Consider the following 17,337-nt stretch of genomic DNA (forward strand, 5'->3'; position numbering starts at 1 on the left):
ACTATGTGTAACTTACATGGCGTGGGATTTAAGCCTTTGTTTAATTTACAAAAAGAAAAAAAAAAAGCAAAACTTAAAATGCAAGCAATGTAAATATTTTACTTTCATAAACCTGTAGAAAAAGTGCTGGATGAGAAGGTGATGCATTGTACATAGGCTGTAATAGCAGAAACATAAGCGGAATATTAATTTAGTGTTTGATCAACCCTTCTCTGAGCGGTTGGACCAGCACTGATCTGCAAGTTATCCTATGGATAGGGGATAAATTGCTTTAGTGGAAAACCTCCTTTTAAGACTAAGGCCTCATGTAGCGAGCTGCAGCCAAATCACGCTGTGGAAACGCATCACAGTTTTTCTGCGGTGCTTTTCACAGAAAGTCCTTGCTCTGTGGACTTTCTACCTCTATTATACCTGTATGGAAAAACTGCAGCGTTTCTGTAGGTATAATTGACGTGCTGCGAATTACAAAAACGGGACGGTTTTTTTTAAATAACAGCATTTCTTCTGCTGATATTTTTCTGCAATGTGTAGATAGGATCTTCCAGAATCCCATTCACTTTGCAGTTAATGTAAAATGCTGCGTTTTTTCTGCAGCATTTCCACAGCAGCCACAATACAGCATTTTCGCAACGTCGGGCCCTGACCGAATACATCTTTTACATGGCATAGCATAATACTAGTAAACTTATCATAGATTCAGCTCACCCCAGCTGCAGGACTGTTTTCATCTCGCTGCCATTGGTAGCTGATAACCCCCTTATCATCTGTGGATTTTGAGCCATCGAGTTCTGCTGTGTTGGTTGGCAATGTAATGACAACATTTCCTGCAATCTTTGCCACTGGTGGTTTATTTATCTCTGTAAAGGTTGTTAATATTAATTGTTAATATATAGTCTGCTACAATTCATCCATAAGTCATTGTATGTTTACATTTCTTACATCTCCTTTATAACTGTAAAGAGAAGTGTTTGACATATGTAAATATATAATCTATGTATATGTTATACTTATACCTGTGTATACCCCTGACTCCTCCATGACCTGTCAAACCCTGGACTATAGTTATAATTGTGTATAATTAAGCTCTGTAAGGGGGCGTTCACACTACCGTCTGTGTCCGACAGGTAGTGTCCGCTCAAAATCTGGCACGGACATTAGGAGCGGACACTAGCTGTGTTCGTGACACTTTTCATTCATTTAAATGGCGATCGGGTGCGTTCTATTGCACTCCGTGCCCTTCCTTCCCTGTCCGCATGTAAAGATGTCCGACTTCTCAAGCGGACAGAAGAACCCTACACGTCGGGTTTTTCTGTCCGCTTGAGAAGTCGGACATCTTTACATGCGGACAGGGAAGGAAGGGCACGGAGTGCAAAAGAACGCACCCGATACCCATTTAAATAAATGACAGGTGTCATGAACACAGATAGTGTCCGCTCCTAATGTCCGTGCCAGATTTTGAGCGGACACTAGGAGCGGACACTACCTGTCAGACACTGACGGTACTGTGAACGCTCCCTAAGAATCTTCTTTTTATTAAATCACCTCTTCAACTCAACCGAAGGAGTGCTTGAATTCTTTATACTGTCTACAACATTCAGGGTATTGTGATATTATAGAGGTAATTGTATAAAATTAGGTATATTGATTTTGTATAGTGTTAATACAATAGAAAATGAAATATTAATATGAGTTATTAATATATAGTGATCAGTAATAGCTGTATTCTAACATTGAGGACTGTCCTTAAACAATAATACAGTTATGAAAAAAATAAAACAACAATACTCACCTTCCTTAACAATCACACTGACTGTGGCCTTGTCTTGTAAGCCTCGCTCATCTGTGACCAACAATGTAAACTCATACTTTCCAACCTGTAGACCAGTAACTGTAGCAGTACTACTGTTAGAATTTTCAATTTTCACACCTTCTGGCCCCCTGAATGGAAATAAAATTTGCCTATTAGTTAAAAATAAAGATATCACAACCCAACAGTCAGAAAGTTAGCAGTCATCAACCTGTTAACAACATCTACCAACTTAGCACTTAAAGGGGTATTCCCATCTCAAGGATCCTATCAATACTCATTGTTTACACAGCGTTTCCATGGTCCCTCCTGTCTGATAACAGTCAGAGGGATGAGTCACTACTCTCTGGGGGGTGGGGGAGGAGTTATCTTGCTGTTATGTATGGCTCAGCCAGCAGGACAATCAGGTGAGCTAATGCAGTTTGCTGATAAAGGATCAGACAGTGTTTTATCTCTCTATGTAGATGCAAAGTTTACATTGTGTTTACTTCCAAGTCCGTTCTCTGTAGAAGCATTGTAAGTGTTCTGCACAAACCTTTGTAATGTAATATACATTACTATGCATGTTAATTGATCTGCATTTATATTAGCTATCTAGTAATGATAATAAATAAGCTCTCAAGGTAAAGACAATGCCTATATCTACAGAGGTACTTCATAGTGTCCTGGTGATCAAAATGTCAAAGCCTGCCCATCAGCTTGTGGAATAATACAGGAAGTGAGAAGAAAAGGCAGCAGGCAAACTGCTAAGAGAGGGAGATGGGAAACCCCTTTAATCAGCTCTTCAATTGCACTGGGCTCACTAGTCGATCCTAATTACAGAACCAAACCAGGAATCAGTGACATAATTGGTATAATTGCATTACAGAAACTTGGTATTAGGCCCTAGTAGTTGAAACAAGCTAATTATGTATGATTAACATTTGCCTCCTGATACTAGGCACTTGCGCGCACTGTGCAAGAGAATTGGAGAACTTTTAATTAATTTCTTTATACATTTGAAAATCATAAAATTTCCAAACAAAAAGGTATTGAAATTGTTCTTACATCTTATTAGATGAGGAATGGTTACAGCATCCCGTTAAAATCTTTCTACGTAAAAATACTATATTCCTTGCATGTTATACCATGATTATAAGATGGCTGGTAGAAATGTGTATGTGTTTTATCCTATAACCAAATGGAGGATAATTTAAAGGAGTTTACCACCAATAAAATTGCTTCCAAACCACTAATGGTATATGCAGTTGTAGAGACTGTTCGAGGCATAATATACTTAACTTTGTTGTCCAAACTTGCTGGTGAGAAAGTTAACTTTTAATCTGTATGCAAATGAGCAATCTGATGCAAGGGAGGCATTGCTGTGAATGCCAGAGCCCTCTTTTCGTATGATGTGGTATTTTTTGGTGTGTTTTTTTTGGCAGCAACATTGCATTTTGACACAATAATGGTATTCCTCACTAGCAGCCCCTATAATAAGGGCTGTAGAGTCAGAGTCATGAAACTGGGACCAATTGTGGGTGGAGCTGGAGTAAGTCACTGACTCTGGATTCAAAATAAAATGATTATAATACTTCATGTTTTATTAGATGCAGAGTTGGCTACATATTTACTTTTAGAAGAATACAATCACTAGCTTTGGATCTTTAGATATAGATTTAGAGGATCTTTACTGCTTGTAAGCCATTTTTGAAAGAGTTAGAGTCGAAGCAGGAGTTTGTTTTGTGAAAATAAAGGAGTGGGAGTTGGTGGTTTGGCCTATGGATGTAACAGCATATCAGAGGATAAGAAGCAATTTGAAGGTGGCATTCTGCCCTCCCTACCTCTCTCTCCGTTGTTTATTGATCGTGTATCTTTTTACCACCCTCCCTCTGAGTATGAGTAGACTGTTTTTGTTAATAGAACAGTTTTTCCAGTTATGTGAGTGTACTATTTGCACTTTTGTACTGTTCTTACGATTGTTTTACCACTTTCTGTACTTTTTCAATGTGGTTGTATTTTCATAAATACCTTTGAAACTAAATAGTGTCATGTTCACTATTTTTTTGTGTGTTAGCCCAAATTGCCTACAAAGCATACACATAAAACAAAATCACAGGATATGTTTTCTTTTTGGTCACTGCGGTTTTCAGTATATGTACAATGCAAAGCAAAACTGTCTTATTGTTGATCCTCTAAAAGAACAACATTTTGTTCACTGCAGTAAATGTAGCTACGCACTGAGTTTTTTCCCAAAGATATGATACAATCTTCTGATCATCTGTACTTCGGCTGCCATCCAGAGTGGTACTATCTACAGGCAGAGTGAGCTCCTTGTCTGGCCCAGCATCAGCTTCAGGTGGCTTGTTGTTTTCTGAAAATGGTGTGGATAATGACAATTAATCTGATGATAACCTAAAATGATATAATAACCATTTTCAGAGTAGTCTTCATAGGAGTCTTACCAGGTTGGACAATCACAGTCACCTCACTTGTAGACTGCTGTCCTGCAGAGTCTGTCACGGTGAGCTGAAATGTGTAGTCACCTTCTTGCAGTGCTGAAAGCTGGAGAGTTGATGTTCTGACACCCTGTATGGAAACAAACATACTTCAGAAACCGCCAACTGAGGTGTCTGGCAGTGGCTGTATCTACTCTTCAGTACACATTCACTATTCAGTTGAGCATGCAAATGTACTGTATGTAGTGATTGGCCAACATCTTACAAAATTCTCGTACATGCATGCTCAGTTTGGCTGAACAGTACAAGTTTGCTAAACTGGAGGGAGTTTAAAGAGGACCTTTCACCACTTTTGGGCACATGCAGTGTTATATACTGATGGAAAGCTGACAGTGCGCTGAATTCAGCGCACTGTCGGCTTTCCCGATCTGTGCCCGGTGTAAAGAACTTACGGTGCCGGTACTGTAGTGCTCTATGGTCAGAAGGGCGTTTCTGACCATTAGCCAGAGACGTTCTTCTGCCTCGCGGCGCCTATCGCGCTGTGCTGTGGAGCCGGGAGGAACTCCCCCCTCCCTCTGCTCACACAGCTCGTCCATAGACGAGCATTGTCAGGAGCGGGAGGGGGGAGTTCCTCCCCGCTCCACAGCACAGAGTGATTGGCGCCGCGAGGCAGAAGGATGTCTCTGGCTAATGGTCAGAAACGCCCTTCTGACCATAGAGCACTACGGTACCGGCACCGTAAGCTCTTTACACCGGGCACAGATCGGGAAAGCCGACAGTGCGCTGAATTCAGCGCACTGTCAGCTTTCCAGCAGTATATAACACTGCATGTGCCCAAAAGTGGTGAAAGGTCCTCTTTAAGTGGCCACAAGGAAACGGCTGAATGCAGAGCTGACTGTACATGCGTGCCATCTAAAACCAGAAAAAGCCATCGGAAGAACACGTAGCAGAGAGGGCGTTCCAGAGGAAGAAGACGCTGTCGCTGGAGAATTTTCTTGCAGCACTGGGGACGCCCCCAGTGCTGTTTGAGTGCTGGGGACCGCCCCCAGTACTGAAAGAAAACTTATTTGCATACTGATGAAAACCGAGATTTCTACCAAACAGCAATTCGATGCGCTTAACCCCTTGGTGTTCGGCCACTTACACAAATACCTATGGCCGAGAGGTATTTGGTCGAATAGTACTTGCTCATCTATAGTCCAGAGAAGTGATGTGCCTTCTCAAACCCCTTCCTGTTGGAGGGATTTTTTGATTCTCATTTTTTACTTCCCGTCTTCCAAACTCCACCAGTCTTATCTCACCTGCATCTCCATGACTTTTCCTTTGCTGTTGGGACTCAAAGACCACTCATAACTGACAATCCCATGGTCATCTGTACTAAGGTTTCCATACAACACAATGGAGTTTTTGGGCAATGTAATAACTTGGTTGGCTCCTGCATTTGCCACTGGTGGATAATCAACAGCTTTGTTTACTGTCAAGTTTGCAGTGGTAGAATTTTTTGCGCCATCAGAGTCTTCAACAGTCAATCTACAGATTGGAACAAGGAAAGACAAAATTAATGAGCAGTAAACATGAGCACTATTAATATTTTGGAATTTTAGATTTCATGAAATCTTATGCTTTCTCGTGAAGCATACTGAGACAGATTCACTACAAAGTAATAAGTGGTAATTAAAACATTTAACTGATATTAGCAATTCCTTAAAGGGATTCTGTAATTAGAAAACCCTTTTTGTAATAAATACATGTAGGAATAAGCCTTAAGAACGGCTATTCTTCTCTCACCTTTTTTAGTCTTATCCTTCCACTGTTCCTGAGGAATTTCTTCTTCCTTGCTTATGCTAATGAGTTCTCTTGCAGCACTGGGGGCGTTCCCCAGCGCTCAAACTGGGAGCATCACTGGGAGCATCGCCAGTGCTGCTTGAAAATTCTCATGCAACAGGTAGAGCCTCCTGTTTCCCTCCTCCCTCAGGTCCCCCTGTCCTCAGGAGTGTTTCTCTGTGCTGGAGGTGGTTTGTTTCCTCTGACTCATGTCAGACAACTCTTGTGTTCGACTCCTTGTTTCTCCTATATTGAGCTTACGATAGGGTTGGTGGTCTCCTGGGCAGCTCTCAATTGATGATCTTGCCTTCTCACCTTGGACTTCCTGCTAGTTCACTATTGGTTCTGGTTTCCTGCTTTAATACTTCTATGGCCCTAGGTTAGGCTCCCTATCTTTGTAGGGTGGTCCCGGTAGCCACTGCTGCCCATTTAGCTTGCTACCTGCTGGGCTTTTGTGTTTTGACTTGTCAAGCCTAAGTGAGGCCCATGCTTGGTTTCTGCTCTCTAGCCCAGGTTCCCAGGCACATCAACTTCTCTTCCCGCCCTCAGGGACTGATGTAGGTTGTCCCATGGTGTTTTGTTACCCAATGATATTAACAAGAAAACTTGATTTTTTTTACTTACTGTAAAATCCTTTTCTTATTGTATTCATTGTGGGGACAGATACCGCTCTTTGCTTTGTCTCTTTTTCCTGGATTGAGTTCTCTTGTGCTTGGGACATGTTAGTACTTTCTACCCTTTTTATCTTCTCCTACTGCTATAGGTACAAACAGATTAACCTACTGACTGTGGCGAGAGTATAACGCATATGGGCAGAGACACTACTATAGAGACACTATTCCTAGTGTCAGCCTCTTAGTGGCTGGGCTTATACCCATGGTGCTGTGTCCCCCAATGAATACAATAAAAAAGGGATTTTACATTAAGTACAAAAATCCAATTATAGTATATGATTTCTTTCTAAAAAAAACTTCAATAAATGTAAATGAAATTTTTTTTTTCATTAGTGTTGTTCTTTTATGTCATTCACATCATATATTAAAGAGTTAGTCCAAGCTATTTTTTTTTTTATATTAGGTCGGCTAAGGTTAAAAGAAAACAAAACAAAAAAACCCAAAACACTCACCTGCTCCCGCTCCTCTGAGCATGGTTCAGTCCTGCTGCTCCAATGTTTGCTTGTGGTGGAGGTCCCTGTCACACTGATGTCCTGGATCCCTTTCCTTTGGCCGCTGATTGGCAACACTGGAGCAGCAGGACCAGATCGCACTGGGAGACATCGGAGCATCAGGGACAGTATGATGCAAGTATGGGTTTGTTTTTTTTTTTTTTTTCCCATCTCCCAGACCTATTTCTTTTCTTTTCCTAGATAACCCCTTTAATCAATGTAGTGATTTTCTGTTGACCATATTATCCCATCAAAATGGGCACATATAAAATGCTGAGACCTGATGTTACAGGTTTTATTCAGCAGTATACTACTGATAAGCTAACCCAGTACACTGTAGCTGCTGCAAACAGCTAATCAGCAGGGTTCAGAATCTCAGATAGGTCCGTTATTATTATATTTCTGGACAAAACCCTTAAAGCAACACATTGAAGCTTGCTACAAAAATGAAGCCATATCTATTAACTTCAATTAAAATGTCTTACCTGAAAGTATAATTTCCAGGTACAAGATTTGTCAGTTTTAAGACAGCAGTGTCTGCTGTGATTTTCTCCTCTCTTAGCGGGCCCTTCAGCTCCTCCCAGTGGTAGCTTACAATTTTTTCATCATCAGTGCTCTCTAAAAATAAAAAAAGGACTTATAAATTATATGTATATGCTAGATGTTTTGGCATGTAACCCCTAGGGGCCACTTTTAATGCTGTAAAAGCAATCAAATACATACATAGGAAAGAATGCGAATAAATAGTCCACAATCTAGCACTTTTGATGTCAGCTGAATGAGGTTTGCTCTATTTACTCTCACTTCATTCTCTTGAAATGTGCTTGGATTGTCTTAGCTCTGTTGCTCACCTTCGCAATTCAATGATCTCCAGCTATTTTTCTAATGGACAGAATCCATTACAGAAATACTATAAGTGCTGCTTAAATGGTCACTAACTTTTAAGACAACTTAGTCCTAGAACATGTGATTCTGGACCAAAATGTAATGCACTTTAATTAAAAATGTGGCTGCTTTCTGTCTATAAAAAAAAAAATAAAAAAATAAAAAAATCATGAAAGTATGTGCCCCAGTGATGGAGGTATTGGTGCCGTTTGTTTCAGCACCGATATATCCCAACTATTAGAAGGGCATCCCTTACCATCCACAGACTTGTACTGGGAGAAAGTTCCTCACAGCTCAGCATCATAGCTGGGCGGTAGGGAATGCCCCCTTTGACAGTCCAAGGCTATGTTAGAGTACAGTCAGAGGGGGCATTCCTTATAGCCCAATGATGACACTGAGCAATGAGGAACACCCTTCTGACAGTAGGGAGATATCGGTGCCAAAACTAACGACACCAATATCTCCACCACCAGGGCACCTACCAGGAAAGCAGAATGTGCGCAACCTCTGGGTGTCAAAATCCACTAATGGACAAGTAGAGGAATAGTGGAAACACCACTATGCAGTGGAAGAAGCTGCTTCACTGCTCCTATTACTTGTATAGGGAGAGGTGCTGCTCGCACTCCCCGTTCACTAGCAGGTTCCGGCATCTGGACGCTACTGCAACTACTGATAAGTGCGAGTGTGTGTGTTGGACCCCACAGATCACATGCTAATGCTAATGAATAGGTCATTAGTAAGAAAAATCTATTCTTAGGTCTAAAATCCTGTGTCATATAAAGTGATAATATATCACTATAGTAGGGATTGGAACTTCCTTTCTCTGACACAATCAGGGAGTTTTTATTTTATTTTTGGATGCATGCAGCCAAGGCTAGGGTGTGCTGACTACACATGGCATTATATTGCTAGTACTGAACTTAAAGCGATACTACATCCTTTTTCTTTTTGCTATGCTATTGAGTCACTGATGTAGATTGAGAATTAGCTATTGCTCACTGTCATCCCATGTCTATAACCTGTACCCATGTCTAGTTCGTGTTTCTGTAAATCACTGCAGAGCTAATATTAAAAAACCTTCCAGGACCTTACACTGGGCACAGGTATATGAAGATTCCTTATAAATAAATAGATATATACTTACGGCTGCCATCAATCACAGTAGAGGTGGTAGGTAATGAAATTTCCTGAAAACGAGGAGACACAATTGCTACTGGAGGTCGGTTCACTCGTGGTTCTATGAGAATGAGATTTATATTCAGGGAAAATGGTTACTGACTTATTTACAAATCCTAAATAAGTACATTTTACAAGGATGTCTCACCTGGTTTGACAGTGACATTCACGAAACCTTCTCCATGTGAGTTCTCACCATCCACAATGACTTTGAACTCGTACAGACCTGCTGTGAGCTGGTAGAGGAGAACATTGGAGAATTTGAGCAGACCTTCACAGTTATTCGATACACTATTACATAATGATCAATACAGTGTCAAAAATAATGGCCTTCTATCCTGAGGCACACATACAAGGTCACATTCTTCACTTCAATTTGAAAATCAAAGTCTGAACATGTATATATGCAGAAACAATGGTGCATCATCTTCTCAACTTCTTAAAGGGAACAACCCAGGCTTTTTTTTCACCATCAATGGGACCCATCATGTGCAGGATTGAAGTAATGACCTGTCTATTGGCACCCCCTCTGTAAAGTTTCTGTTGTAGCAAAGTGAAGTTATAAATGCTATAAAGTCATATGTAAATTAACCTAAGTAATCAATTCCCCGTGAACTAATTCGTAAATAATTCCAACTAAGTGAAAATAGCAAAATATTTCTAAAATGTCAATGCTTTAATGATATGCATTGAAATTGTAAAGCCCGAGTATAAATATTAAAATAGTCACCAACAACTCTCCTTGTCACTTTCTCCCTCAAAGAACAAAAATATTAATTCCTATATAAGTCTCTTTGACGTTTTAACTTGAGAGATAAAACAAGTGGCATTCTGGGGAGGTATAGAAACTCTACACAGTTACTGCTCCAAGAAATGCATTACAGGGCAGTAGTTGTATCACTGAAGTAATTGCTGCAGCTTTGCAACTGCCAGTATTCCAATAGCGGTCTAGCACAAAGGTGTGGAGGCAGCAGCTTGTATAATGTATCGCATTTGCAGTATGTATCAAGTTGCTGACTATTCCTTCTTTCTCCTCACTCAAAGATTTCTATTTAGCTTCCTACGCTGATACATATATTAGACCAGATAAGTGCTAGCAAGGAGATGTTTCTTTAGATATACATCCATTCTCTGCTGTATTCAGGTATTGCTATTTCCATAAATGTATTGTTCAGCAACCCATCTTTCTAAACCGTAATCTACTGTCTCTACGCGTTTCCCTCTAAATTGCAGAGTTCCTCAGGAGGCTTAAAGATCTAAAACCGGTCTATAGATATAAGAGACAAACTATGGTCTAAACAGCCAGCAGATTCTTTGATAATGGCAGTAAAAATCACCTTTCCCTGCACCTCGGTGGTAGGTGTAGGTACTAAAGTCTAGCCATGATGTGGACATGGTATTGGCAGATTATGTTTTTATTTTTAAAATTATTTTACTATAATGTTCAACTTTTTTATTTCTTTATTTTCAAATTGTGTCCCCATAAGGTCATAATAGAAGTTTGGGGGCATTTTAACAGTAATTTTTTATTTTTTTTTGATGGGGAGGCTGATTTCCCCTGCAATTGGGGTGGATCCATTTAGCCCTAGTTGCAGAAGGAATGCAGCCTCCTGCCCATAACTGATCTGGGTCTTCTAGGAGTCTGCAGATCTAAGGCCTGGTTCACACCTGCGTTTAGTATTCCGTTTGGGAAGTCCGTGTTGGCTTCCCACAAATGGAATACTGAACACATTAAAAAGCAGTTAGCTAAGAAACCACATAGACCCCATAGAATATAACGGGATGCGTGTGGTTTCCGCACAAAACATGTGGAGAGAAAAGTGCTGCTTGCAGTACTTTTCTCTCTGCATGATTCGTGCGGACACCGCACGGAAAACACATGGACCCCATTATCGTCTATGGGGTCCATGTGGTTTCTTAGCTCACTGCTTTTTACAGCGTAAGGTATTGCGTTCGGGGGGACCCGAGTGGACTCCCCGAACGCAAGATTGAACGTAGATGTGAACCAGGCCTTACAGTTTCTGATTCCTGTCATAACACAAGACCACCAGGTCAGAGGGGAGCTGCATCATGGTAGCTCCCATAGCTGTATAGACAGAGATCATTGATCGCTGTGTATACAGTGATCAGGAAGGCAGGGACAGTGTTAATCCACCGTAGCCTTCTTTATAGGAGGTCTGGCTGTAATTACACCCAGCACCTTGGTTCTGCAGCTGCAGTTTGGTTTGGAACTGGATAATCTAAGATGTATGCCACCTCAAAATAAATGTATCAGCAAGTTTTTATTTATTAAATCTTTTTTTCTAGTCTGATTTTATTTTCTGATTGTAGATTTTTTTTTAACGCATGAGTATGGGGTTGCCATCTTGCATCTGTTAACAGCATTTAGTGATAAGCTTTAGAGCATAGTAATGGTTATATAGTAAGCAATAGTCTGGGTGTAGATAATTTGTGATATCATCTATTTTCAATAGTTAATGTGTTGATGGATCAGTATGCTCTATAAAGGTTACCTTCTATCGTAATTCTGTCTTGTTGGTGATGTACATGAGGTAGCTGCTGCAATGAAAACCACTACAGAATTGTCACGTATCATCCTATTATTAGGTTTAGTAGCATGAGCGAAAAATTGCAGGATATGGATTTTTTTTTTTTTTTTAACAAATTCTCTTTAAGAGGTAAAAGAATTGACATCATTCATTATTACCTCTCTCTTAGAATAACAAAAAGATGCATTTCTGACACCTAATAAAACAAGAATATTTTCATATGACATGAAAATGGCTCTATGTTTGGCATATATGCTATTAAAAGCTCCCAGTGTATATGCCAAACATTACCATAAGAATTGATGTACCTGCTGGAGTGCCCTTTGGCCAGTATATCATTTTTTGCAGTAGGAAATGACATAATAGACTGTGTTATTCTGTACAAAGATATGGCTATTATATAAGCCTATTAGTGATATACCCTACTGTATGTTTATGTCCCAGTTCTACATTGGAAGTATACTTACTGTATCAAGAACCCCCCTGACATATTCCAGAAGAGTGACGTGAGAAAAGCCTAATACGGCACACAACTAATTTGTCACTGATTTTTAAAGACCTACAGAAAACGTATTAGTCACATATATTCCTAATGGAGTATACATAAATTAACAGACACTAACCAAACGACTTAATTGGCACAGTGGGAAAGAGGTCCCTGCCTGCAAAGGGACACAATCTAACAGTTATGGTGCTTACCTTTGACAATTTGAGAGATTGAGAACGTTTACCCTCCATCTCCCCACTGTAATCTGTAGGATGAGTGATCAACCACCAGTCATAGGTATATACAGTTCCTATAGGTAAATAGAAAATACATAGTTAAGATACTGTACATGCACAACCTCCATAGCTACTTACTGTGTTGTACATTTCCCGGGCCTATTACCTACCCAGTTCATATTACCCATGGCAAGGTGGCTGAAACGATGTAGCCCTTTGTTTCCCCTACTCCTTATTTTCCCCTTTACCCTCAAGGTCACATATTTGCACAACTTGGTTTGTATCATGAAGACACATGCTATTACTTGTAATGTACTTTATATATTTATGAATGTGTTCTGTTTTTTCCTACTTCAATAAGCAGTCTAAAACAAGTATTACGCTGCTGAGCTACTTATTATAAGAGCAACTATAATTCAGGCAAAATGGCTGATAGTTGTTGCAACATCATCAGAAATAACTTCATCGGTGTAGGATAACTGACAAGGTAGTTGTCTAAACCCAAGTAGACTATCTCTTATATCTAGTCTAGAAAGACTACAATTTGGTTTGTTTTTAATGGTATGAACAAACCAGTAAGCATGCAGCAACAGCAATACCTGCAATTGACAAAGAAAGTATCTATTTCAGGGCATTATGCATTTTGACAAGTGCAGGCAATACCGGTCACTGTATCACACTCCATAGAAGAAGAAGAATAGAGTTCTGTGGGCAGTTCAACAATCCTATACAATACAGTCCAAGCTGGGGCACCAGCACAGTTACTAAATCCTTGGCTCAGGATAAAAGAAGAGAGCGCCTGCATTCAGTAACGTGTGATAACAGTCTAGTTTATTGTATTCAGTTGAATGATACTACTTGTCAGATACTGAAGAGTTAGGGCAGGTTGTGCAGCTAAACAAATTCCCCATAAGCCAATAATGTAACAAGTTAAGGTGACTGAAGCTGGTGGTTGGGGTGTGCTGGACAACACTTTGTTTACGTGGGTGTGTTAATATATGACGTTACAATAAGCAGTTACTTACATTGATCACTATACACACAGCTTTTCCTTAGAACAATCTGTACATCTGTATTATGTGTTTAGACGCTTTTACTCTTTTTAATCTGATAGAGATTGTTTCTATGGGAATGGGTGCTGCTTGCCAAAAGGAGCACAATGTGATTCAAAGTTATCACCAAAATTATGGCACAGACTTTTGGCACAAAGTGGGTGATAGGATACAAACTAAAGTACAGATGAACAAAAGTTATACAGCACCAGCCACTGTGATAAAGTAGTTGATGAATTAGGCAGGAGCTTTACTAGAGGAGGTTACCCAAGACATGACTAGAACATAGCTTTGCTATATCCTGGAATTGTACATAACATTTGGTTGCATGGATATGGGTAGCAGGTGAAAATGTGATCTGGATAACGGGTACCTATGATAGAAAGTCAATGGAGGTTATGAATATCCTGTAGCTCCTGAGCTCTCTCCATACATCCCCATGTGACCCAGGACGTAGTATTATGTCCAAGGTCCCTAAGGGGTTAAGACAGCAGACAATATTGGCATCATGGCAAACTAATCATCACACTTGCTTGAGTTTGCGACACAATACCATCCATCAGTATAATTGAAAAGCAAAAATTAAATCTTTATGACGCTTAAATTCGATTTTCATAATAATTTGGAACAGTGTGTACTATGGGGGGCGTCTGGGAAGCAAATTATACTGTGTGGGACCACTGTGGAGTTATACTGTGGTAGAGCATCTTGGAAGCATTTTGTACTGTGTGGAACCACTGTGTAGAGGCTTAGGACCACAAATTTTGACAGTTTGGCGCCCTAAAATTCCTGATGACAGCCTTGTGTGCTATGGCTTTGTCACCACTCACTATAATCTTACACATGTGTTTACTGCTCCATGGCCGTGTCAGCAGTGAACTGTCATGGTCCTATGAATGGAGCAGCAAGCTGTGAGTAAAACTAAGCACAGGCCCTATTCCTGTTCATTTTGCTGCCATGTTCACGGCCTACATACTGCTTGGGCCAGAGCTGAGCAATTAATCGAAAATTAACCACAAGCACATGGCATCCGCCCTATTAGTATGGCGGATATCGGGAAGGGGTTAATATACGCTGAGGTTTCTTCAGGGAAGAATGGAGGCCCATGGCAAACATAAAGAAACAGTGTTACTCACCTCCTCTGAGATCCAGCGCGGATCCTCTTTCAGCCTACTGAATATCAAGAGTTCAGGAGAGGCGAGTAATACTGTTTCTTTTGCTTGCTCACCTCCCACCTCCAAGTGTTACTCAACTCCCCTTCTACTTAACATATCTTGGGTCTGAAGAGACCCCAGTGTATAATAATAGCAGTTCTGATTCAGACATCTTAGGTCCTAAAGAAACTACCGGGTGAATCTTGCAAGATAAAGCTCATGACGTTCACCCACCACATATTCCCAAGCTCCACAAAAGTAATCAACTGTATTGGGGCATGCCGATACAAAGGATTATGAAGTAAGATTATAACAGGAGCAAATGGACACCAAACCATTTTGCCCTTATTATAAACTGCTTCTGGGGATGTGTTTTTGTTTTGTTTTTTAAAGGGATGTGGTTTTTAGGTGTAATCAGATTTTATTGAATTTTCAAAAAAAAAAAAGACCAAAAAAAAACAAACAGAGGGAACATCACATTAATCAGAAATGAATGTAAAACAAAAGAGAAAAAGGGCCATACGCCCAAGGTTCAAAGAGGCCACGCAGGGCCATAAATCAAACAGACGCCAGGGGGAAACCCCTAGCAACCAAAACACAAACCAGGAACCAAAACAACAGCTCAGGAGGAAACGGGTACAACCCCTTATGAACCAAAGTTAAGGGTAAACAGACAACGCACAGGGGAGTCACACGAAATGGGGGTACACAATAGACAAGAAACAAGGAGGGAGAGGTCACTTGGGAGGCAGGGAGGGGAAAAACATGCCCTGAGCAACATGGGGCTCAACTGAACAGGGAGGAGAACTCTGATGTCTCCTGAAACATCACCACAGACGCCAGAGGGCTTCAAACTTGGAGGAATCAGGCAAGTCCCTTGCAACCAGGATGTTTTTTTTTTATAAGGGGGCATGGCCTAAAATAATACATATTAATTGTAATCAAGGTAAAAAGCCAAATTAATCACAATTTTGATTAAGGCCGTAATCACCAAGCCCTAGCTTGGGTTACACTTTTTAGCCACTAATATACAAAAATGCAGTTAGTTTTGACACATTGCATGAAGGTGCTTGTGTGGATAAAGTGCTGGGTAGCATTTTCACAATGTGCTAGGGGTCTATTTTCAAAAAATATATATGTATAGGATTAAAATGATTTTTTATTTTGTAAATTTCGGTTTTATTTGTAAGTGTCAAAACTGACATGGTGACCAGGTGTAGAATGTCCAAAAACGCCAGGCAGCAAGGAATAAAGGAACCATATGGAAATATGGAATCATGCTTACCTTTCCTGTATGCCAAGCTCAACTGCGAACATAACCATTTTTAAATTTGTAGATAATTAAAAGTTATACATTTTTGCAAATATAAGTAATTAAAAATTTTGTAGAGTTTTAAAGATTTTCTGTAAATATTGTGTGGTCACAAGTGGTTGGCTTGATCGTTTACCAATGGATACGACCATGAATGCCGGACCTTCCTAGGGTCAGAAAATCAGCCACGATTTCCTTGTTGTGGCCAGGATATCTTCTGATACATGTAGTGTCTCTGCCTAATAACCCGGCTGCCATAAAAAACAAACAAAAAAAAAACAACAACTCATGGCTGGGCTGCTGACAGGACCCAGACCATAGAAAGTTTCTGAATTCGTGGTCATATCCAATGGCAACCGATCAAGACAACAGACTGTCATCACTAACATATTTATTGAAAATCTTTAAACCACTGCAGAATTTTTAACTACTTATATTTGCAAAAGTATTAAACTTTTAATTATCTACAACTATAAATATCATTATGTACATGGGAATACCCCTTTAATGTATCTTCCTGTTGCTCTTTGAGATGTTGCAAAATGATTAAACAAGATGTAACTACAGCAGCGGTTCTCAACCTGTGGGTCGCGACCCCGGCGGGGGTCGAACGACCAAAACACAGGGGTCGCCTAAAGCCATCGGAAAATACATATTTCTGATGGCTTTACCAGCTGAGAAGCCATGCTACGTTTTGCAGCAGGGAAGATCCTAGTGGGCTGAAGGACCTGTGATGATGTCATGACCATGTGATCGGACTCTGTGGACGGAGCTAATCAGTACAGTGCTGAGTTACGCAGGAAGAGGAAGCTCAATGGAGACTGGAAGGTAAGCTGGAGAGAAGAGACAGCATGTGTAAGCAAGAGGAGGGAAAAGGGGGTTCAGGCTGTGTGTGAGCATGATAGTGGGGTTCAGGCTGTGTGTGAGCATGATAGTGGAGTTCAGGCTGTGTGTGAGCATGATAGTGGGGTTTAGGCTGTGTGTGAGTATGATAGAGGGGTTCAGGCTGTGTGTGAGCAAGATGGGGGGGTGTTTCAGGCTGTGTGTGAGCATAATAGTGGGGTTCAGGCTGTGTGTGAGCATGATAGTGGGGTTCAGGCTGTGTGAGAGCATGATAGTGGGGTTCAGGCTGTGTGTGAGCATGATAGGGGGGTTCAAGCTGTGTGTGAGCATAATAAGGGGGTTCAGGCTGTGTGTGAGCGTGATGGGGGGGGGTTCAGCAGATTTTATGGAAGAGAGCTTTTGTAAATAA

General features: G+C 40.5%; 1 protein-coding gene across 1 annotated transcript in view; it reads right to left on the bottom strand.

The window, feature by feature from the left end:
• Positions 1-17,337, bottom strand: part of KIAA0319L (KIAA0319 like) — a 91,156-nt gene that overhangs the window by 17,424 nt on the left and 56,395 nt on the right. The window contains exons 7-15 of the mRNA XM_075264481.1: positions 12,544-12,641; positions 9,444-9,531; positions 9,264-9,356; positions 7,720-7,852; positions 5,547-5,775; positions 4,252-4,375; positions 4,028-4,160; positions 1,790-1,938; positions 706-857 (exon numbers count right to left, since the gene is read on the bottom strand). Of these exons, the coding sequence (XP_075120582.1) occupies positions 706-857; positions 1,790-1,938; positions 4,028-4,160; positions 4,252-4,375; positions 5,547-5,775; positions 7,720-7,852; positions 9,264-9,356; positions 9,444-9,531; positions 12,544-12,641 (1,199 nt within the window). The remainder of the gene's footprint in view (positions 1-705; positions 858-1,789; positions 1,939-4,027; positions 4,161-4,251; positions 4,376-5,546; positions 5,776-7,719; positions 7,853-9,263; positions 9,357-9,443; positions 9,532-12,543; positions 12,642-17,337) is intronic.

The sequence above is a fragment of the Leptodactylus fuscus genome, chromosome 2 (assembly GCF_031893055.1).
Source record: "Leptodactylus fuscus isolate aLepFus1 chromosome 2, aLepFus1.hap2, whole genome shotgun sequence".
Lineage (NCBI taxonomy): Eukaryota > Metazoa > Chordata > Amphibia > Anura > Leptodactylidae > Leptodactylus > Leptodactylus fuscus.